Here is a 24,270-nt window from a genome sequence, read left to right on the forward strand (position 1 = left end):
AACATATACTAACACATACTTACTCTCTTATACAATTACTGATACAAGTACACATTGATGTGCACAGAGTCACACACCTCCCAGCCAGCCACACACACACTCAGTCTTCCATACAAATACTTGGGCAACCAATCAATAACCCATATAGCCACTCATATAGCTACTGATCAAACCATGCAGCAGTTTGCACAACAACAGACATATTGATGCACACTTTCAGACAGTTTAGTCACTAATCCATGCATTCAGTAAGACACATTTATTCACTCACTCAGTCAGTCACGCACCTACTAAATCCTTCATCCAGACACTTATACATCCACTCATTCTTCAATATGTAAGACATATTTTAATTTTACAGAAACATACAGTCACTGGATGTTGTCCTCAGTGATGTCATTTGAGATGTCATCAGTGATGTCATCAGTGATGTCACTGACCATGTCATGAATGATGTAATATGTGACATCATCAACAGTGGATTGCGGGTGCGCGATATATAGTTATTGCAACTAACTATATATGCGAATTTCTATGGTTTTGTGCGAGTAAAATAAGGTTTTGTAAATGCTAATTCCTAACTATATATGGTCTATAACCTATGGTTTTTTCATTGAATATATATATATATATATATATATATATATATATATATATATATATATATATATATATATATATATATATATATATATATATATATATATATATATATATATAGTCGCAGTATCGATCAGGAACCTAGATAAACACGCAACACCCACTCCACGTTTTCATGTCCATCAAATTACTAAAACTAGAGCAATAGGATGCATGTGTAACATTGCCCACCCCAAAATACATAAATGCATTTGAAATAGGCGTATATTGTAATACGTGAAATTTAGGTACTGTACGTTTTTGAAGCATAGAATCATTCAAAAATTATTGCATATGAAATTAATGAACGATTATGCAAAAAGAATTACACATGAAGTATCTCTGAAACAGAAGAAGGGCGAGATAAATCATCACATATAAATGCATTGCAATAACATGTGCTAGAGGCTGATGTAAGTTATTATGTCTCTAGATGTGTGTAGAAATAGAAGTTTGAACTTCTGTTCTTTAAGAATAGATTTTACCTTAAGCAAAGAATTTGTTCGTGCCAAAAAAGGGTCAATATTAAAAAATGTTCAATTCAAAAGAATTATTGCTTGAACAGGGAAAAAATAGAGTTCCAACGCTTTTAGCAGTTTTTGTTGTTCAAAACTGAAGGCCGAATTCAGAGTTCATGGGAACGCTGTGTGTCGGAAGGCTTCTCAAAAAGTTATTGTTTCTGTTCGGGTGAGAACATCATATCAGACAGGCTCTCAAAGAATTGGTCTACAAAATCAGGTGAAAGTTCAACCAAATTAGATAGTGCTGTAACTTGGCAGGTGTGAGAGTGATTGCTGTCATCAAGGGCAGGACCAGCAATGCTCACAGAACGTTGTACCTGGATGATGTTGCTTTTGTCACTCGTTCCACTGTTACCACTTGGTTGTAGCACAGGAGTCTCCACGAATGCCGTCATCAGGATTGGTAGCCGCTGGGAACAACACAATGCGTGAGCCTTTATTGGACTGAGCAAAGTATCGACGTCCATTGGTACTGCTGATGGAAGTGAAAGACAGATGTCCAACACGCATTCATCGCCGCAAAGCATACATCGTAGCACAGGTTTTTTTTTTTTTTTGCCTTGGGGGTCCTGTGGGACCGCCTGAGCAACCCTAGGGGGTCAGGGTGTTTCTACAACGCCCCCTTTTTGAGTTCTAAAACTTGCAGAGCACGAGCTGCATGCTCATTGGCTTTCAACACTTCAAACCAGGAAGTGTTGGCAGCCATCTTGTGCTCGGTAGACCGAGGCACAAGAAAGCAGAAAAACAAACATGTAGAACACAAAAAGGGGGCAGGGTAGAAACACACTGACCCCCTAGGCATGCCCACTCTACAGGGCGCGTTTGCACAGTTTAAGATGGGGAATTAATTCCTGTTCAATCCAGAGGTACCCTAGAGGGAACTAGTCCAACAGGTATCTCCAGTATGCGCCATGGAGCTGCGCTGCAGAGTGTTGTAAAAAGGGGGCGTGCCTTCTGAACACCTGCCTGCAAAAATATAGTAAATCAGTATAAAAAAATAACAATTAATACATTTAAAAATTGTCATTTAAAAAACCTTCGAAATTCACTGAAAAAGCCATAGGTTTCAGGCCTTATATAGTTAGGAATTAGCATTTGAAAAACCTTTGAAATTCACTCAAAAAACTATAAGTTTTAGGGGTGTTATAGTTAGCTGGACAATTCACTCATACAAAACCATTGAAATTGCTCCTATATAGTTAGTTTCACTAACTATATTTCGCGCACCCGCAATCCACTGCTGATGATGTCACATATTACATCATTCATGACATGGTCAGTGACATACTGATGACATCTCAAATTACATCACTGATGACATCACTGATGACATCATCCACATGACAATCACATACACCTTTTCATACACTAGTAAAATCTTTCATCACTCTTTGCAAAATACAGACTATCATAATTGAATCCATTGACAAAGCAATACAAGTATCTAAAAACCCACTCAGTGATTCCTAGATGTATACACACATCTAATCACTTACCTGTAGATTCACTCATACATGCTGTCAATGAACAATAGAACACTATCAAAAATACTTATACACCTATATCAACATTAGACACAAGCACACATCATATTCACTTATGAAGTCATCCTACTAACTTATGCAAACAATGGATCATACTTACAAACTTACTTATCTACACACTTATACAAACACCACTTCATCTATTCATTTAGATAGTAAGTCATACTTAGTGTATTATAAAATCATTATTACAAGTTTACAGTTATCCATACAGTCACTCATTGAGTCTTATGTATACTTATTTATATACAACAACTGACACATACACTGTCTTTTATTTTTCTAGTTCGTTGGACATGTACCATTGAGAAATATATTTGCTCATCACCACACCCATAAAGATATTCACTCACCCAAACAACTGTTAGAACATGTAGTTTTAACTTCATATATCTACTGAATCAATTATTCACACATCTTTGGGCAGTCACACTCCCCCCACCGAACCACACACAGGTTCACTCTCCCATACAAATACTCAGACAACTAATCAATAACTAATATAGACTTTCACAAAGCTAGTAACCAACTGGAGAACCAGTTTACACAAAAAATGACAAAGTGATACAGATATTCACACAGTTTAGTCACTATCCACTATATTTAGTGAGACACTATAAATTGGTCAAGTAAACAGTCAATTACACTGCTACTAAATCCTCCATCCAAATATTTATTTTTATATATCCACTCATTCTTCAATGCAAATTGCTATATATATAATGCATATTTAAATAACGAAGCAAACCACATTCACTGGATGATGTCATCAGTGATGTCATCAGTGATGTCATTTGTGATGTCATCTGTGATGTCACTGACCATGTCATGAATGATGTAATATGTGACATCATCAGCAGTGGATTGCGGGTGCGCGAAATATAGTTAGTACAACTAACTATATAGGAGCCATTTCAATGATCAGATCAGATTAGCTTTATTCGATTTTAGTTTAAAAATCATAAAAGCAACAACAATACATAAGTAAATACCATAGCATTTCATTACAAAATTAGTATCGGCTATTAAAAACAAGATTAAGTAAATATGACGAATCAAATAATCAATATAAAAACATTTCAGTATCAAATAGGACAGAAGTTTACTTATTAGTTACATACTACCGTGTCAATTAAGCTAGAACTCATAAGTGGCCTCTTTGTAGTTGGTTCTTAAAAAATAAAAATTTTAAACAAAGGTTCAAATGTATTAGAGGCTAGAAGGCTAGTGGCGCTAGGAGCACAAGATCCCCTTCCCCAGGAGTTGTATTTCTTTGCCGTTGATCTTTGTAACGGGATGTGTAGGAAGCTCGGGTAAAAATTATGCAAGTCCCAAATGCAAATGGGGCCATCCCCTTCTTTGGGCTGGCAGAATCGTAGGTAGGGGACGATATTCCTGTTCTTAAATTTAATTAACACCAGGTCCCCAGCAATGTCTTTGGGCAGCGTACCTAACCACCCCACCCTCCTAACGCTCAGGATTCCACCATCGAGATCAGGTGGCAAAGGTCTATTGTACTGTAGCCAAAAAATAACCTTGTTTAGCAGATCCCGGTGTGATTCGTGTTTTCCCTGGCTAAGTGCAGGGACCCCAGAGAGGACTGGCACATATGGGGCGGCTTCGGGAGGTAGATTAATACGTGGCGTTCTTACCAGAGCGGCTCTAGCCACTGTGTGAGTTGTTAGCGCAGGTTTCAATGTTACTTTAGGGCCTGTTGAGGTAGGTATATTTAGAGGCGGTAATTGAGTTTCGCCATTCTTGCACATAACGGACTTAGGCTTTTCGGGGGTGGTGGGAGGATTAGGGCGAATGGGTAATGCCATTTTATTGGTTGGTGGAGAATTCTTTTTAATTATTTCCTCGATGCTAGTCAGCCTATCCCCAAGATCATTAATCTTTATAACCAAAGGTGATATGACAGATAGTAACAATTGCTCGAACTGAGCCAGTAGAGTCAATTGGGGGGACGATACCGGGTCATCTATTTTATCCGCGGCCATATCCTCCATTGATATGATTGGATTAGAGGGGGATGATGTAAGGCTGGTGTACAATTTTTGAATTTTCGGGTGGTTCTCATTGACATTTTCCCTGTCATGCTTCCTTTTAATGTTAAGACCCCGGGGCAATACATTGGCTTGAGTTTGATCTTTATTTAAAGGTAGAGATAGGTCCCACGGAGTGCCATTTGAAATATCAGAATTACTGCCCATATTAGGGGGGAGTGATACATCCGGGACATACTTAGTGCCACACAAGGCGTTGAGCTCCTCCCAAATGGACATAATTAATAAACAAAACGTCAAAGAGCGGCAATACGCAGTGCAATGTAAGTCAATCAATGAGAAGCGTCGCTGTACCTCCTCCAATGCAAAAGTCAAGTGGGGTGGCCCGTCCCGTCCTCTTCTGGCCTCTGAGGGCCGTAGAGGGCCCGCCCTTTGCCCGGGCTTCGCCCGCGCGCGTCCCGCGGGCCGGGAATGAAGCGATGAATTTATCCTCCCCGGTGTCCAGGGGGTGGGGCTGCCGGTCCGCTCTCTGCCTCCTGGGACAGGTAGTCCCGCTGCGTCCCCCGTTCTCCCCACACAAACAGTGCCTGCAGGGTTGATGCGTCTCCCGCGAAACGGGAGTCGCGAGAAGTATTTGAAGTCCCCCGCTGTCCAGGGGGTGGGGCTGCCGGTCCGCTCTCTGCCTCCTGGGACAGGTAGTCCCGCTGCGTCCCCCGTTCTCCCCACACAAACAGTGCCTGCAGGGTCGATGCATCTCCCGAAGCCATTTCAATGGTTTTGTATGAGTGAATTGTCCAGCTAACTATAACACCCCTAAAACTTATAGTTTTTTGAGTGAATTTCAAAGGTTTTTCAAATGCTAATTCCGAACTATATAAGGCCTGAAACCTATGGTTTTTTCAGTGAATATATATATTAATCCCACCTTACTCTCAACTATCAAGCATATTTGGTTATGATGCCCAATTGAATATGTCAATATGTGATTTCCTGACTATTCTGATGTCTGGTACATGTCTAGAGGTGCATATGGCCCTTTTGTGTAATGTAGCCTAGGCTTAGGCTACATGACTGTGTAACAAACGCGAAAATAGTACTTACAATTTTATAAGTACAAAAGAGATGATGATAACAAAAAAAGATACAAAAAAACTTTATAAAATGTCAGATAAAACAAATAAAAATTGATTCACATTACTCACTTTCACGTTAAATGTCAAAATAGTGACAGCCAAATTTTGGTTACATGCTTTAATATGAGATACATGGAAAGAGAGGCTGCGATATTGCTTGACTTTTTAGTTGAGGGATATCTCCTCTCTTTTCTATCCTCTTTAAAGACACAGACAAACGGGTGGCTTGTGCGAAATTTGAAGTCAGGATGCTGCGATCTCAGGGACCAGTTAGTGCATTTATGCAGCCAAACATTTGGATTACCTGAGGTCTCATCCAGTGTAAATAGTGTATATTTTGTGTATATATATTAACTATTATTGTTCTTGTATATATATATTTTACACTTGATTTTAACACTGTTTTGCAGAGTGTATATATGATTGTTATTTATTGAAGTCCCAATTATTTATATGACACTTTTTGCACTTTCCTGACTTGTTGCACATTGCCAATTTTGCACTGTATTATAAATCTCTTTAAGGGATTATCCCGAGATTAGAGCTTTGAAATGTATGATAATGATTATACTTTGCATTTGCACTTTATCAACTTTTTGCACATTGCGAGGACATTTCAAATCAGACCGGGGATTATCCCATAATGTGCCAAGCTACTGAAAGCTTGAATGTTGTCTATGTCTATCAATGAAAGCATTCTGCATGTGACCGTTTTGCACCAATGGCGACACGTTTTGACTAGCATTTGCACTTTAAAAATTGCCCCCTCCCTTGCATGCGTCATGTGACCAAGGCCTCTGTGAAGGCCGAAACGTTATGCTGAGGTGTGCCGCTTTTCTAACTAAATAAAAACACTGCTCACCTGCATTTGGGTCCCCTCTCTTCTTCTGCGCCGACGGTATCCAGGACTGGGCTCCAGGCGAGAGAAAGCAGAGATTGTTTCATATATATATATATATATATATATATATATATATATATATATATATATATATATATATATATATATGTATATATATATTCCTCTCAAATGCCCTTGCGCTCACAGAGGTCACACAATGCAGCTCCTACCATCCGGTCTGTACACCTCGAGGCTTCCGCAAGGGCATTTGAGAGGAACATTAAACGCACGGCTGCCTTAGCCGTGGCAGAGGAGCACCATTTCCTGCGAACTGAGAATTGGAAAGGCTTGGAGAGAAACCCTTTCTTTCCGGATAGCATGCAGCTCTACAGCAAAACGAAGCCTGCATTTTTGTAATCCAACCTACCTAAGGATTTAAAATGCTACTAACATAACACAGTGACAATGAACCTACTCAAGGTTTTAATAAAATACTCACCATGGGGACCACATGGACCAGCATGCCGTTGGGCAATTCTTGTGTGCCACGCCCACTGTGGGTGGAGTTGTCAATAAAAGAATCATGGCGACAACACGGCTGAGCCATTCATTTTCCTGTGTAGCAGCCCCTGAGGAAGAGGCGTTGTGCCTCGAAACGCGTCGGAATCGAGAAATGAAATGGATGCAAATATTTTGCAGGTAGCCTCGAGGTGTACAAACTGGATGGTAGGAGCTGCATTGTGTGACCTCTGTGAGCGCAAAGGCATTTGAGAAAAAAAAAAAAATATATATATATATATATATATATATACATATATATATATATATATATATATGTGTGTGTGTGTGTGTTACCTACTGTCTGTCGCCAGTAGGTAGTTATAGTTAGGACCTTGTTTCTATTCAAAAAGCAGTTTTTCTTTTCCCAATAACTTTAACACTTGTTGACGAATCTTCGCGAAATATTCAAAACGTATGGCCCGCTCCAGTCCGCTCCTATCTTGAAAGTTTTGGGGTGATTCGGTAAGCGGGGGCAGAGAAAAAAGGGGGTCCCAAAACGTGTTTTCTCCATGTTAATTCCCATAGGAAACTTTATACAAGGCTACAGCCCGAACTGCTGAACGAAATTACACCAAATTAGGCAAAAAGGTAGCCCTTGTTTCAGGAAGAACTCTTTTTGTTAAATGATGTAAATCCGTTCAGTAGTTACTGAGAAATGTAAAAAAAGAGGTCAAAAATGCATTTCCCATAGGGAACTGCATTCAGCAGTTGCTGAGAAAATCAAAAAATAAAAGTTTCGATATTTAGAGGCACAGAGGATCCGCGGACCCTCCCGACCACGAGCTTTATTCTAATTGGCTGTCAACACTCCAAACCAGGAAGTGTTGGCAGCCATCTTGTGCCTCGGTAACCGAGGCACAAGAAAACAGGGAAACATAGGCGTAAAACAAGAAAAGGGGTCAGGGTAGAAACACCCTGAACCCCTAGGCCTGCTCAGGGGGTCCCACAAGGACCCCCAAGGCCAAAAAAGTATTAATTTTTTTAAAACTCGGCAAAAGTCGCGGAGGATCAGTGGATCCTGCTGCGAAAATAAAAAAAACAAAGCGCGGGCTCCCACACTTCGTTATTATTTAGCCTCAGGGTGGGCCAGGTCCCGGGGGCAGAGAAAAAAAAGTGCTGGGAGTCCCCAATCCCCCCAAACTGCCCCGGGGACTGCCACCTCCCCCGGGAGAGATAATTGAGTTGCGGGGGCACACAACCCCCCCACACCCCCAGGGTTTATTTTTTAATCTATGGGGGGGCTTCCACGGCCCCCCAAGCCCCGGGGACCGCCACCCCCGGGGCTTCTATTTTTTTTATAAAACAACCTGGGGGGGGGGGGGCTCGAGCACCCCCACATGCCCCGGGGACCGCCACCTCCCCAGGGCACAACTTATTCAAATGCTGGGGTCTGTTACGGACCTCCGAGCTCCAGGGACCACCACCTCCCCGGGGCTTCACACAAGTTGGGAGGGGAGCCACGTGGCCCCCCTCCTTGAGCCCTTCATGGCCCTGGGGACCGCCACCCCCCCAGGGCCAGCTCCTGAAGTGTCCCGGGGTGCCCACCCCCGGGACACTGCTCTTTGCTATGGCAGGGCGGGAGCCTTGTTGCTCCCGCCCTGCCATAGCAAACTGTGGTTTGCACTATATATGACACTGCTTTTGTAACACCCAAACCTTGAAGGCATCATTTAATGTATGCAAACTAGAGATCCATACCATTACTGACCACAAACCTTAAGATATTAGTTATGGGACATTCTAAGGGCTTCCTGAGACGTATTTTGTGTGTGAATCTAGTGGGTGGGAAGGCCTGGATTATTTATCATTTACAACAGGAGATATGACTTACCTTTGTTTTTTTCTGTTCCGCAGGTTACAGGGATTGTAGGCAGAGCAGATGTGTTGGCCTGTCTCCTATTTCTGTTGTCCTTTCTGTCCTATAACCGGTATGTATCCATATTTTTTTGCAGAGATGTTTTTGTTAGTTTAGTGACTGTTTCAAACAATTGTGAATCTACAGCGTTAGATGATTGGTATGTTTAATTGCAACCAGCTCCTTTTCATTTTAGTTTCTTACTCTATACATTTTTGATTCATGACATGTTTCCTTACTTGTTTAAAGAGGAATAAAATGGATAATAGAGCCCATGCGACATCTTTGACTCCTCATCACAGAAATTCTACATTCAGCTTACTTCTAGCAGTAGTTAGATACCCGCTTAAATTATATGCATCTCAGATGTCCGTAATAGGACATCTTTTTACCTTGGGAAAAATTGTAAGTTGATTTGAATTTCATCAGAGATCTTATCAAATCTCCGTTTTAAATTTGGGCCAATAATTTTATGACCAGGTGATATCTACCCCATAAAAGTTCATGAACTTTAAGTGCAGCACTGGACGTTCTTCTTTTATCCATGAAATAGCCAACTTAATGCCCCTCTTGAGACTGTACTTTTGTAAATAATCATGCAAATGACTTGCTTCAGACTAAAGCCATGAATAGGCCAAACACATTATGAAGTTAAGACAGTGTGAATTGTGAAATATGCTCCCTGGTTAAAAAACAGCTGGTTTAAGGCTGGCAAGTAGATGGTCGTGGAACACCCAGCTGACCAAGGAAGGCGGAGCTGAGGAACCCCCAGTGTAATGCTTGACTTCCTGTTGCTGAAGAACAGGATAAACCAGCGCCCGCAGCTGAAACCTTCACCACCGCCTGAATCCCAGGTAGAAGTAAGGGGTGGCCCACCATTTTGTAGGTCGACATAAACATTGTGGCTCCCCCCTGTCCAAAATATATGCATTAATGTCTTGAACCTATAGCAGGGCACGTTAGTCACTCTTTTAATTTAAAACCCAACCGCAAATCACCCAGTATAGATTATTTCTCTAGATGTGCATGTAGCTGTAGCGAGGCTGCCTATTGCAGGAGCAGCAATTCTAAGGGCAAATTGGAGATGAGTTGAAAATCCATGGGATTATTTTGTACTAAAGACAGCTTTAAGTCTGGTGTAAGCCAAAACATTTAAATTTTAGTAAAATTATATATAGTTTATATTCATATGGACTTTTGAGCAAGCCCTCTTCATCCATTGACCTCTTGTTATGTCATTCACATTTTTATTCCGCCCACTACATCATACAGTGTGGGGTTCACGTCTGCCAGCTTCAGCTATTGGTTAACTTCACTGTGAGTGACGGAATTCTGCCCTTGACAAGGAGCACAGGTTGTACATGAAGTAGCTCCTTTCAGTGCCAGGAGCAACTATGCGTTGCTTTTTAAGAACAAAAAAGATTTTTTTTTTCTCCTTTTAAAAAAAAAGTATTGTTGTTGGCCCGCCCAGCAGCTACGGCAACAATGTTTTCTAAAAACTATGTCAAAACAAGCAAAGCACTTACAAGGTCAAAATGCAGACAGCCAATGTCAGATTGATGGGTTTTTACAATACTTGTTTAGAAGTTGAATGACCAAAGTGTGATTCAGCAAGTTGGGACAGTAACCCATATGGAAAAAGGTATATGTAAAATAAGATGCAAAGTGGGCCAGATTCTAATCAACCATCAATGCACACACAGCAGACAGATTGCCTGGAGATCACATAAGGGCTGAGCACCACAGATACCTTTGAAGGTACTCTCTCTTGTTGCCAGAGAAGTACTTGATGTTTTAACTAAAAAATGTCCATCAAGCTTGGTCTATAATAAAGTATCAGCAGGTGATCAGCATTTTTTGAAACATAGACTATTAAGGCAAATCTAACAATTAAGCATACTAATATCTGTTGGAGGAGGTTGCCCTTTCCCTTGATATTACCTACTATACATTTTAGGTGCTCCTTATGCTTTGGCCAAGTGTTAGCCCTGGTATCTTTGGCATGGTGTTCCCCTAACTTTTTGCCTTCAGACCTCCTGCTTTGCTGACTTTGTTTTTGGTGGCCTTAGGATTCTGTGCACTTTACCTCTACTGACCAGTGCTTGTGCTGTCTTCTTAAAACATGGTAGAATTGGCTTATAACCAATTGGCATATTTAATTTACTTGTAAGTCCCTAGTAAAGTGCCACTACCTGTGTCCAGGGCCTGTAAATTAAATGCTACTAGTGGGCCTGTGTGTAGCAGAGAGACAATGGTTCATGTGGACAATGTATAGGATACTTAATACTAACTGTGTACAGTGGCAGTTACTATTGGTATATGAATGCTGAAAGAAAAGACTAATTACACAGACCACAATATAGGGACCAAATATTAGGGCACAAATAGTGGGTTTGCTCAAATTGATCCGCACATCTATTGACTATCTAAGTCCGAAAAAAAAGGATTCTTTTCTTACAAGTTACTAAGTAAGAGGTGCTCTAAAAGGGTGTTTTTACACCCACCCACTGGGATGTCAATCAGTCTATGGATCCCAAGAATCCTGACCCAATATTATATTCACTACACCCGAGCACACCTAATCATTATTTCTATAATCCAACTCAAACATATGTTGCCATAGGAAAAAAAAATTGATAAAGAAAGTCTTTTCATAGCATGGTACAAGTTCCAAAAACAAAATAAGACTTTAGTCCAATTTCCCAGAATTCAGCTTCAAAGAAGTACTTGAGTCAAGTTCTCCAATCAGATCTTGTGGATTTTATTTCACATAAAATATATGTTGACATATCCACATTTGGCCCTTTGTGCTTTTTGGCACTATTTTCAATGAAATCTTTAAAACTGCGTATCTGTGGACGTACTGATTGTATTTTTGTCATTTTGGTCTTGTTTTATTTATTAGAAATAACTTAATTTTTCTAACTTGATGTTGGGTCCTTTTTGTTTGGTGTTTTCACTTTAATATAGTTTGAAGTGTGGCACAAATAATTCACACATTGCCTCTAAATTAAGCCTGACTGCTCTGTGCCAAGCTATCAAAGGGTTTAGCACGGGTGAATTTAGGGTTGGCTTGTGCCTCACCCTGACAAGGGCGCGGCCAACAACCCGATTTCTTTCACCACGAATCCCGGGATTGGGCATAATCACAGTTTGTGCCCAATGTTTGTGGTAATACTGCACTAGTGCCCTGTGCTGATTTTGCCTGGTAATTTGAATTTGGAAAGAGAGAACATCTAAATTCACAGCTGTCTGTTTCAGTGAGCAATTGCATTTATTTTTACTCAGAAGAAAAGGAGTTCCGTGAACAGAAATAGGTTTTTGCAGAATTTTTTGGGCCAACTGGAAGGACCCAAAACCTCTCCATATAATCCATCTCAATATAGTGAGGCTTAGGGCTATGTTAGTGTGTGATGTTCTGGGCTGTTTGCAAGGACATAGTCGAAATAATTAAGTAGAGCACGGTTTGTATGAGCGAAAGAATTTTATTGACTACAACAATGAAACTACTTTGGGCAAGAAAGCAGACTGCGTCCAGCTGGGGAGATTTTCAGGAGGAAATACAATCATTAAATACATTTCAAGTAAAGGAGAAAATGAATGCAGCCTTCAGGCCCATACGTCTCGAGGGACGGCCGTAGTTCGAAGTGGTGTTTTTGGCAGGGGTGCTTAATTGCATTTGTGCAATCGAAGGCAGCGAATGAAATGAGCTGGCTTGCATTGCGGCTGCGCGTCACAGAATGGCGCGTGCCCAGGAGGCACGCAAGATGTAAACAAAGCTCATCAGCCGCGTGTCTGGAGGAGACCCACATATTACCAGCGGTTAGAGCAGCAGGACAGCAGATCTATATTAAGAGCATTACAGCAACCATTACAACCGATACTACTGGAAGCCAGACTCTCACCCATCCCTTCAGGATAAGAGGAGAACTGGATGATAGGAGAGGCAGAGGGCAACATTTCTACTGGTGATAAAGGAATTGTCACTGGGGGTAACGTTGTGGCTGTTGTAACCTCCATAGCAGAACAGAAAGCAAGATATTGCCTAAAATAAGATAAGCTATAGAATGATCTTAAAAAGGATGAATTGGTAATGTAGATGTGACCGCATGAATATTGCGCTATGTGTGGTCTTGAAACAGCCATTTACTGATGTTAAGTGTCATTTGTTATGTTATACGCATAATATGAGACGTATGTGAACAGTGCACATTCAACCCGTAGGATTCTCTTGGCACTATTGACTGACAGCAGGTGTTATTGTTACTCAACTGAATGGTAGTCGGTTTAGTGACCTTTGGAAAGCTGACTGGACCCAGCAGGATTTGAATCTAGCACTGCATGGATGCATTTGACCACAGAGGCTCCAGACCCGTTATGTTATGTAGCGCCTTCCTGAGTTCACTCTTAGCTTTCAGATGCTAGAAATAACTATACTGACCAATAGAAAACGATGGGCTGAAGGTAGCAGAACATTTACTGAAGCCTCGCAAAGTAACTTTGAACTGACTACAATTAATCCCATGAGGTGGGAGCCAGGAAAGAGAAAGCTCTACTGCCCACTTTGTCATCGAAGTAACAGGGAGACCGGCAGAAAAAATTGAGGATTGAGAGTCGAACGTAGTGCCCTACACAGATGGTAAATCTTTAGCCTGCGCTCCAGAAGGCGAGGACTGGCTCCATACACCACAAGACCGGCGTACTACACGAAGAGCCTCTAACGAGGCAGCAGGTATCCAAAGAAAGCTTCTCAGTAAAGGGGTGACGAGGGAATATATCCTGCCGCCTAAACAAAATATCCACAGGAAGGTGTCCAGCCTTCGGCCGTGTATGACTGGACATGAGCCGGTGCCGAAGACACAGATGGAAAAAGCACACTTAAGATACTACTTTAACTTAATACCACTCTGTCTGATCATGACTGGCCCGGCGTTCCCGCACCCAGTTCCCCGGATAGTAATTCTGGCTGTTGATATGGCATGAGGCTTTGGCTTGTACCTGAGCCAAGCCCACTCTTGCTTCAAACTGAGATTTTTCTGCTGCAGGTGGGAGCATCCACAGCTCCCCTCAGCCAGAACTAGTCTCCCTCTTCCATCCCCCACTCTTTCAACTCCCTCCCTCCACCCCCAGCACGTACAGAGGCACCCGGCTCTCATTATCACCTGCTTTCAGGGGGTGGTAAACGGGAGGCTTCAAACCCAGGGAACCTGGAATTCTGAGAGATGTTATGCCAGGCAAATCGAGGTCTGCCCAGTTATTTCCCATTCCATGGGGTTTGCCTCATAAAAGAAATAAACCTGGGCAGAGATAATTTCGGCCACCCAGAATCTCTGCACATGTTTACTCGTAAATCGTATTCAAGGCCTAGCTCCACACTGAGGTACTGAGGTACCAACTTGTACAGTGACGGTTAGCGATGGTTAGTGATGGAACAGCTGGCTCACCATTAATAAAGTCTTCTTGAGTGATTTCAAGGCATGTATTTGAACTTTTTCTAAATTTAGATGTGTATGATTCTCCCATGCGCCTCACTTAGAAGAAGGGAGGTACAGTGAGAGCCTCAGTGTAAGGTAGCTCTCTACTGATCACTGTGGGTAGGGAGAGCGCTAGGAGATGGTTTCAGGGAAATGTTAAGGTACACACGTAAGGGAGCTCAGGTCCTTTCGCCCTCCCCTTTGTTTTTTCATGTTTTAGGAAAATCACTGATCAGAAGTTCTGGAAGCTTCTTGCTGCGCACAGCTGTCCTCTTTATGCTCTCATGTTTTAAGGGAAAGTTTGTTTCCTCTACGCGTGCTTCTTCGATCTAGGTTTGTCACCTTTATTTCCTCCTGTAATTTATTTTGCAGACATTGACCTTAGATGTATTGTAGGGTAGGTCCACTTTACTTATGTTTGAGTACTATCCAAATATAAGTTGTCCAGTTTATAGTAATAACAGGCTATCACTATGTCTAATACATTATGATGAGGTTGTCTCTGAGTATTTTCCCCTCGTACTATTGATCTTTAGATTGACTTTATTTTGCCTACCAGCATAGCCTCAGTCTTCAGGGCTTCGATCCATTCCTCTAACATTTAACACCTTCCTTGGCAAGTTATTAGGGTACCCCAGTGCCAGAGCAAATCTCTAAATGTGATGCTAGGCTGTTCAAACACATGTACCTCTTATCTTCTGCATACCAAATATTGGGCCACCTGTATCAACCTATTTTACATACGTAAACGGTGTGAATCGCTAAATTTTACCATTTGCGAATGCAAAATAGCCTTTCAAGATGTATGAAAAGCTTTGGCAGTGTATTTTAGGTAATCACATTTTTTTGCGATCACCTCAAGTTGCGACTTCAAAGAGGGAATCACGATTTGCGATTCTCTAAGCACATGTACCAAGTATTTCCTAAATGTAAACTGTGCATTTAGGAAATGTAATTACCATTGACTCCAAGACGATGGTAACCATTTGCAATGTTTGAAAATGCACAAAAATGAATTTTTCAAAGTACCTCTAGGTCAGGTAAGTTGCCTATAGGCCAATAGTGAATACCTAATCGCAATTGCAACTCTGTAGACTCGCTATTAGGTAATGGCTATTTTCTTACATACCATTTTGCATTCCTTAAATATAGCGATTTCCCTAAAATTCGCTATTTAGGGAATGCAAAATGGAATTTTGATACATGAGGCCCATAGCTCCAATTTCACAATCATGCATGAGGCAGTGTACTCCCAACTCCCATTATGAATGGAAATTTGCTTCTCGCAACCACGATGCCACAGTTTCAGAGCCCTTAAATCCAATGTATCTTGGGGAGCAGAAGGAAGGGGAAGGCCCAGCCAGCACATACGCTGCTTTCGGAGCTTTGGCCAAGTCCACTCTCACTTGGGAAAGTAGCAATTGTGATCGGTTTAGTGCACTGTGCATGAACCGCAGCCTCCCTATCAAACGTTTCTGCCTGCACACTACAGGGCAGGACTGTTATTTTTTAAACGCACTGTTCATGCATTCCGTGAGTAAGGGGCATGTTTTGTTGTAAGGGGTTATTTCTTTCCTATCCCTTAAGTGCCTACCTTGCCACCATCTGCACTAAATCACACCTGGCCTGTGGGACCAGCATGCTAGATGGTTGCAGATTTCACTGCATCTCCTTTCGAAAGAAAGATGGACTGGAGGCTGTGCCTGACACATCTCCTGCTGCTCCCACAATCACAAAATCTGTGCCAGGGGAGATGCGATTGCTCAATTTGTGTCCAATTTTGTTCATGTTTAAAATTTATTAGATAACTAGCATACTGCTTAATGTGCTTTTCCAGATCTGCGCGATCCTTCACTCGAGCCTTTTATGTTTTCTGGCACGTTCAGGACTGTTAATTTATGCTAATTTCTCAGAGGTGTCAAATTTCACTTCTAACATATGATGGAAAATGTGGCCACTTTTTTTACATTAACATTTATTTAGAGGGATTATTACATAAATTATAGATGATGTAATATTAAAGCTCCTTACTGAGTTGTGGCGGAATCACTGTTAATTTTGTTTGAATCTGTTTATTGAGAAGAGGTTTAATGGTTAGCAGCTCTTTTCTGTTCATGACCAGTTTTTCGTAAACTTGCATTATAATAAACATATGTGTTCAATATCACATTACACAGTGTGTGTAATGTGTTAGACTCAGACATTAGCACATCATGTGGATAACCCATATTGTACACAATTCTAATACTCACGCAGCATATACTATGCAATGTATGAGGTGGAACACAATAGGAGGTATGCTATAGCAGGTGAGCACCTAGACATTGGGCATCAATAATGTTTCAATAAGATGTCACCAACCAGGTAATTCCCTGTGCAAGCAAAGTTCTGGGATGGTACAATACAGACCTTTACTTTTCTTTCAACAATAGCCATGAGAAAAAATAACAAGCATTTACAATACAATAGGTCTCAGGTTAATTAAGTTTGAGCGATTAGCATTGCTAAATATTGCAACACCAACTGCAACAAAACTCTATAAATTGTAGGCCAAAAAAATGTGTATTTATTTTTGTAGCAATGGTGGCATGCTGCGCTTTAGATGAATATGTTTAAAAGTAAAGTGCGCCATACTGCGATTGCTGTGCAGTGACGGATAGTGGTGTGTGCCTGGTGAAAGTGTGCACTGACGGCTGGAGGAGTGTGCCTGCTGAAAACGTACACCGCCTACAGCACCACTCAACCCCCACCGCATACAGCACCACTCTAACCGCAACGCCTACAGCACCGCTCAACTTCCAAAGCCTACATCACCACTCAACCCGCAACGTCTACATCACCATTCAACCCGCAACGCCTACATCACCACTCAATCCGCAACGCCTACAGCACCACTCAATCCCCACAGCGTACAGCACCACTTAACCTGCAACGCCTACAGCACCACTCAATCTCCACCGCATACAGCACCACTCAACCCGCAATGCCTACATCACCACTCAACCCGCAACGCCTACAGCACCACTCAATCCCCACCGCGTACAGCACCACTCAATCCCCACCACGTACAGCACCACTCAACCCGCAACGCCTACAGTACCACTCAACCTGCAACGCCTACAGCACCACTCAACCCACAACGCCTACATCACCACTCAACCCGCAACACCTACAGCACCACTCAACCCGCAACGCCTACAGCACCACTCAACCCATCACCACTCAACCTGAAACGCCTACAGCACCACTCAACCCGCCACGCCTACAGCACCACTCATTCCCCACCTCGTACAGCACCACTCAACCCGCAACGTCTACATCACCACTCAACCCGCAATGCCCACAGCACCACTCAATCCCCACAGCGTACAGCACCACTCAACCCACAACGCCTACAGCACCACTCAATCCCCACCGCGTACAGCACCACTGAACCCGCAATGCCTACTTCACCAGTCAACCCGCAATACCTACAGCACCACTCCATCCCCACCGCGTACAGCACCACTCAACCCGCAACGCCTACATCACCACTCAACCAGCAACGCCTACATCACCATTCAACCCGCAACGCCTACAGCACTACTCAATCCCCACCACGTACAACACCACTCAACCCGCCACGCCTACAGCGCCACTCAATCCCCACCGCGTACAGCACCACTTAACCCGCAACGCCTACAGCACCACTCAATCTCCACCGCATACAGCACCACTCAACCCGCAATGCCTACATCACCACTCAACCCGCAACGCCTACAGCACCACTCAATCCCCACCGCGTACAGCACCACTCAATCCCCACCACGTACAGCACCACTCAACCCGCAACACCTACAGTACCACTCAACCTGCAACGCCTACAGCACCACTCAACCCACAACGCCTACATCACCACTCAACCCGCAACACCTACAGCACCACTCAACCCGCAACGCCTACATCACCACTCAACCCATCACCACTCAACCTGCAACGCCTACAGCACCACTCAACCCGCCACGCCTACAGCACCACTCATTCCCCACCTCGTACAGCACCACTCAACCCGCAACGTCTACATCACCACTCAACCCGCAATGCCTACAGCACCACTCAATCCCCACAGCGTACAGCACCACTCAACCCACAACGCCTACAGCACCACTCAATCCCCACCGCGTACAGCACCACTGAACCCGCAATGCCTACATCACCAGTCAACCCGCAATACCTACAGCACCACTCCATCCCCACCGCGTACAGCACCACTCAACCCGCAACGCCTACATCACCACTCAACCAGCAACGCCTACATCACCATTCAACCCGCAACGCCTACAGCACTACTCAATCCCCACCGCGTACAACACCACTCAACCCGCCACGCCTACAGCGCCACTCAATCCCCACCGCGTACAGCACCACTCAACCCGCAACACCTACTTCACCACTCAACCCGCAGCGCCTACAGCACCACTCAACCCGCAACGCCTACAGGACCCTGTTTTATGACTGTGCGTACCTCTCTGGCACTGAGGCAGATTGTTGTTTTGTGTCTGCCTTTCTGTCTCCCCCCCTCTTCCATGACACTTTGATCCTGCCTGCCTGCCTTTGTCACAGAGTCACATTTTTGTCATGTGGTCAGTGTGTCCATGACTGTCTGATGCTGCCTGGTCTGACTGTTGTTGTGTGTCTTTCTTTCTATATTCCGGTCTCTTCTCTGTGTGCCTTTGTCTGCCCCTGCCTGTGTCGCTGAGTCAGATTGTTGTTGTGTGTCTGACTTTCTGTCTTCCTGCCTCTTCTATTGCACTGTGACCCTGCCTGCGTCAGAGTCACATTGTTGTGTGGTCAGTGTGTTTGTGCCTCTGACTCGGATTGTTGGTGTCAGTCTGTCCATCTTCCTGTCTCCTCTCTGAATGTGTGACCTTGTCTGTGTCTGCCTGTCACTGAGTCAGATTGTGGGTGTGTGGTCAGCGTGGCCCATGACTGCTGCTGACTGCCTCTGACTGTTGTTGTGTGTCTACCTTTCCATCTTCCTGCCTCTTCTATGACACCGTCACCCTGCCTGCGTCACTGAGTCACATTGTTAATGTATTGTCAGTGTGTCCCATGACTGCTGCTGCCTGCCTCTGACTCGGATTGTTGGTGTCAGTCTGTCCATCTTCCTGTCTCCGCTCTGACTCACTGACGCCTCTGTTACTCAGTTGGATAGCTTCTGTGTGCACCTGCCTGTGTCACTGGCTCGGAGTGTTGGTCTTCGAGTGCTTCTACACACAGAGGGAGCGTGTCACCTAACTTTGTTTCTGTACCTTGCTTGCAGGCAGTCAGTCTATACAGGGGAACAAAAGGTCGAAGTAGAGCCAGGGAGGGGGCAGAGTGGCTCGAGTGAAAAGACAGACAGAAGGTGGCTAGCTGCTGCTGAGCTCCGTGCTTCTCAGCCAACTGAAGAGGCTGAAGGTGGGAGGGCGGGGGAGATACTCTCCCCTGCTGCAGTGTCTGCTGGCAGACGCTGGGAGGGAGAGCCCGGCGGGGTGGGTGGGTGGATGGTGGCCCCCTGCGCCTCTGCTCTCCGTGCCTGCTTTACAGCTGTGGTGAGGAATGTTTTTATCTGTTAAAATAAACAAGCAGATAAAAGTTCTTCATCATAGTCGTAAAATAAGCCACTGTGTCCGGAGGGGCTGTCTAAAAAGTGGACAGGGTGGCACCCAAAACCCCTCTTTTCCAATGGGAAGCCAGCGTTTACCATGAACGCTGACGCTATCCAATGGAAAATGGGGTGCGGCTGACAGTACCCTTTTTACAAACAATATCTCTCGAAGAGGTGTGGTCTGAGCAGCTTCGCTGCTCAAGCCCACGTCTCTCCGAGACCTAAAAAGGAAAGATTTTAACAGAAAACTTAGTGAAGCTCAGCGTTCAGTTGCTACAAAGGCCCATGCATCATCCCAAATGGTAATCCCAAGCTATGTGTGATGGTTGCAAGCGATGAAAGAGAGGAGGGGTGAGGGCGGGGGGGTAGGAGTCATGTTAGTGAGAACAAAGGTGGGGAAGTGTCCAAAGCGCTCCGTGGGTGATGGAATCACTGGTTATGTCAACTGCTTATTTGATGACAGGTGTCAACTAGTGGAGCATAGGGTAACTAAGTAAACTATACAAGTGCAAATTCGATACAAAATAAGGAATCTACCGGTGCAGAACACACCCCACTCGCTCTCATTGCTGCCAGGAGAACTAATGCTTTATGGGATTGGAGAAAATGTGGCATTTCTCCTACATGTATCTCACAGACAAACATGAAAGAAAAGCGACTACTAATGTAAATTTACATTGCTAACCTGAGTGTGGGTTAATTCTAGAAGCATTCAAGGCTGAGTTGAGGTTTGGGGTTTCTCTCATTTGGTTACACATTTGTACCCTTCTCAACTTGATTTGGTGGCTGGGAGTCCTGACAAAAATAGTTTTTTGTTTTCGATTATTTGTAATTCTTACGAAGAGATGATCTTACCCTTCAGACTCCTTCACGAAGGACCATATTCTTGGCAAGCAACCCTGGTATGTCTTTTTCTGGCTCCAGAAGGTGTGTAGCTAGCAGGCAGGTAGGACCTTTCAATGAGGTAATGGGGCATGTATGGAATTTTGAGGGTTTTCGGGTGACCACAGGCATTTAATTATCAGCATTGGAGATCCCCAATTTTGGCGAGAAAGTAATGTCAATGTGCCAATATGGGCACTTATCCGTTGTTCATTGATATCAGCCCCTATTCCCCACATTAGATAACTATAAATAAAATACTATTATAATGGAGATGATTGGTTCATGAAATCATTAGTTACACCAAATGAAACAAAAGGTGACAAAACCTAGTTGGTTACACCAGCATCAATCCAAAATGAGTCTTCCATGAAAAGTTTCCACTACAGGCAGTTACACCACAAAGATGGTTTATAGGTGACATCAGCCAAAAGTTGGGCTGGGGTAAAATCAATTATCTGTGTGTTGGAGACAGTATTTGTGTGGAGCTTCTGGTATGAAGGTTGGCATTCCAGCAGAGTATGTGGATTTCTAGCTGTTGACTTCACCTGATTCATTTGGGAGGATTCCGATCAGCCCAGTGCTGCCGGAAAGAGTTTAGGGGCTTCCTGACAACTTATGCATGTGTCTCCAGCAGCACCGCAGCATACGGCTGGTCACCTCCTATTGTTCTGGACCTTCTCATGCCATAGTTATCCTGGTTTCTCCAAGAGCGAATTACTCCTTCAGGCGGTTTCTATGCCCAGCAAGGGAAGGTTTAAATGTCCCTTTGGAACTGTACAGAAGGTCGCCTTGTACCCATTCTTGAGCTAATGCAGTTGCGTAAATGTTAATGTCAAAAGGAGGAGCATGTCTTGCAGCAGACAGGCAGGCCTGTTTTCCATCTACATGTTCCGGTCTAGTTTCTGGTGAACTAATCGGCTGAGCACATGAATGCCATTGGTGGATGAGCCTAAGTGAGTCTTTTAAAAATTTACATTGTTGATACTCTGTTTTTACCTTGTTTATGATGCAAGTTCAAGTGAACACCTTCTTTGTACAAAATGCAAGAGGAGAACCGAACATAATTGATTTTCCAAAGGTTGCTGCAGATCTGTTTCATTTACTCCACCTCTCCCCCACCCTACCCATACATTTAACCTAAATCTACTCAAATAATTGTGCGCCCGATCTTTTCTTCCTCCAGCAGCATAATTCTACTTAGCAAATTAGTCTGTGTTCGGCATGGCCACCCCCTTGCAAAATGCACTGTAGTGGCAGAGTTATAATAGTCCAAAATGGCAAATTTGCAAATCCATGCCCACTTCTATGCCTGATCCTGGACTTGGTATATCATCCAATTAAATTTGGAGTCTGCCATAAAGTATCACTAATATGTGAGAAGAGGGTTCTACACCCCTTAGAAGAAGAGCTCAAGTAAAATAGCATTCAGTATTTTATAGCTAGGTAAATGAGTGGAATCAGGTTAAATCCGAGTATGTGACGATCAATCCTCACAGTTTCAGTCCTATGTTTTCTTCTGAGGAAAATATCACAAGTAGTTTGTTCAAGAACAGGATGCTCAAAATTCCAGGTTAGTTGTATAGAAGTGATGAAATATCAGCTGTCCACCATGCTATTTCAAAATTTACTGAGGAAGCATAGGTGATCCACAGTGTAAATTTATTTTGAGCTATCCCCATTTTAGTCATCATCAAATTTACGAGATATCTCGACAGAAGGGATGAAAGCCTGGCTATGATGCTGGCGCATCCATCTGTGTTTTGTAGATGGATAGTAGCCGTGACAATTATCTTCTGTTGTGCAATACAATTTGTGCTTTTTTGAGATCTTAGACATAGTCTTTTGGCCTACAAAAATCCTTTATTCCGGCACACGCCATAAAAGTATACAAGAAAGATTAAAGTGTACAGTGCATAAATGCCAATAAAATCACCATCAGCTGAAGGGTCATCATGAAGGAATCCAATGTCTAGATTAATCTGAGGCAATACAAAATATCTAAAAGTAGATACATTTGTAAAATACATAGGACAACCGTATTAAGGGCAAGGTAGTACAGCAATTAACAAGTGCACTATTAAAATCACTGTTACTAAAAAAGGACTTAGGGAAAACTAAGCTGCATTTCCTACTGAGGAAGAAGAGTTTTCCTTCCAATCAACCACACTATGCCCAGATATTTAGCAATGCGTAATCAAACAAAGGGCAAGGATCAGATCTTAATATCCGAAGAACAGTACAATGACTGTGTGTGACAATTGTTTACTAATAGGTGCTAGCCAAGTAGATGGTATTTGGATATAAGCGGGGCAAACAAATAAAACAAGCAGGAGATTCCTTCGGACAATTGCAACCTCTGCAGAATGGAGACACCAGCACCACCCTTTTACAAGTGAAGGATATCAGATGTAATGAACCAACTTTGAATTGAAAATACAACTTTCTATTCAATGGAATGGTAAAAAGGTCAAAGAATTGCTCCAAAACTCAAGTGACAAAGAGTGAAGGGGCACCCTTTAATCCCTTGAACACGGGTAATAGATTCATACAAGTAAATGTTCTACCGGGTGGAAAATTCTAACCATAATTGAATTCCAAATAGACATAGATATTTTATTGACCTGTTTTTTAAATACATGTGTTATTTGTAGGAAAACGATGTCTTACTACCACATTGCAGATATTTTCATTCTGGATTTTTAATCATGCATGCAAGAGACTGATCATCTTGTAGAGTTTAAACAAATCGAGAAAGGTGCTCCAAGTGAAGACATAGTGAAAAAGTGAATGTCAGTGAGCCATGACAACAAAAGTGACATAGAAAGATCAATATTTATAATACATAGAGAATATACAAGAATACTCCGAACCCCTTGGATTATTTAGTTGAGCAATTGAAACCCAAAGTTTCGAGCATTGGGGTTTAAGTATCAAACAATGATTGTCAGGGGTGGGCGCAAATCAAGTTGACATTTCGACCCCTTAACTTGATGAATCATCTGGGGTCTTCATCAGGACAAAACAAAGATGATCACCATACCCAAATTAATCAGGGGCTAGTTTTCATGGAATGAATCCCGCTCATATTTATTTCTGTACCAAACCACAACAAGGCCAGTGCATACTCGTACATGGCAGTAGCTCGTCTCGTCCGCTACTGAGGTTTTGTTTTTCACCTCAGA

General features: G+C 43.0%; 1 protein-coding gene across 1 annotated transcript in view; it reads left to right on the forward strand.

The window, feature by feature from the left end:
* The window catches only part of TMTC1 (transmembrane O-mannosyltransferase targeting cadherins 1), a 1,524,654-nt gene that overhangs the window by 189,791 nt on the left and 1,310,593 nt on the right, over positions 1 to 24,270 (forward strand). The window contains exon 3 of the mRNA XM_086952798.1: positions 9,100 to 9,173. Coding sequence (XP_086808924.1) covers positions 9,100 to 9,173 — 74 coding nt within the window. The remainder of the gene's footprint in view (positions 1 to 9,099; positions 9,174 to 24,270) is intronic.

This window comes from Lissotriton vulgaris, chromosome 1_2, assembly GCF_964263255.1.
Source record: "Lissotriton vulgaris chromosome 1_2, aLisVul1.2, whole genome shotgun sequence".
Taxonomy (NCBI): domain Eukaryota; kingdom Metazoa; phylum Chordata; class Amphibia; order Caudata; family Salamandridae; genus Lissotriton; species Lissotriton vulgaris.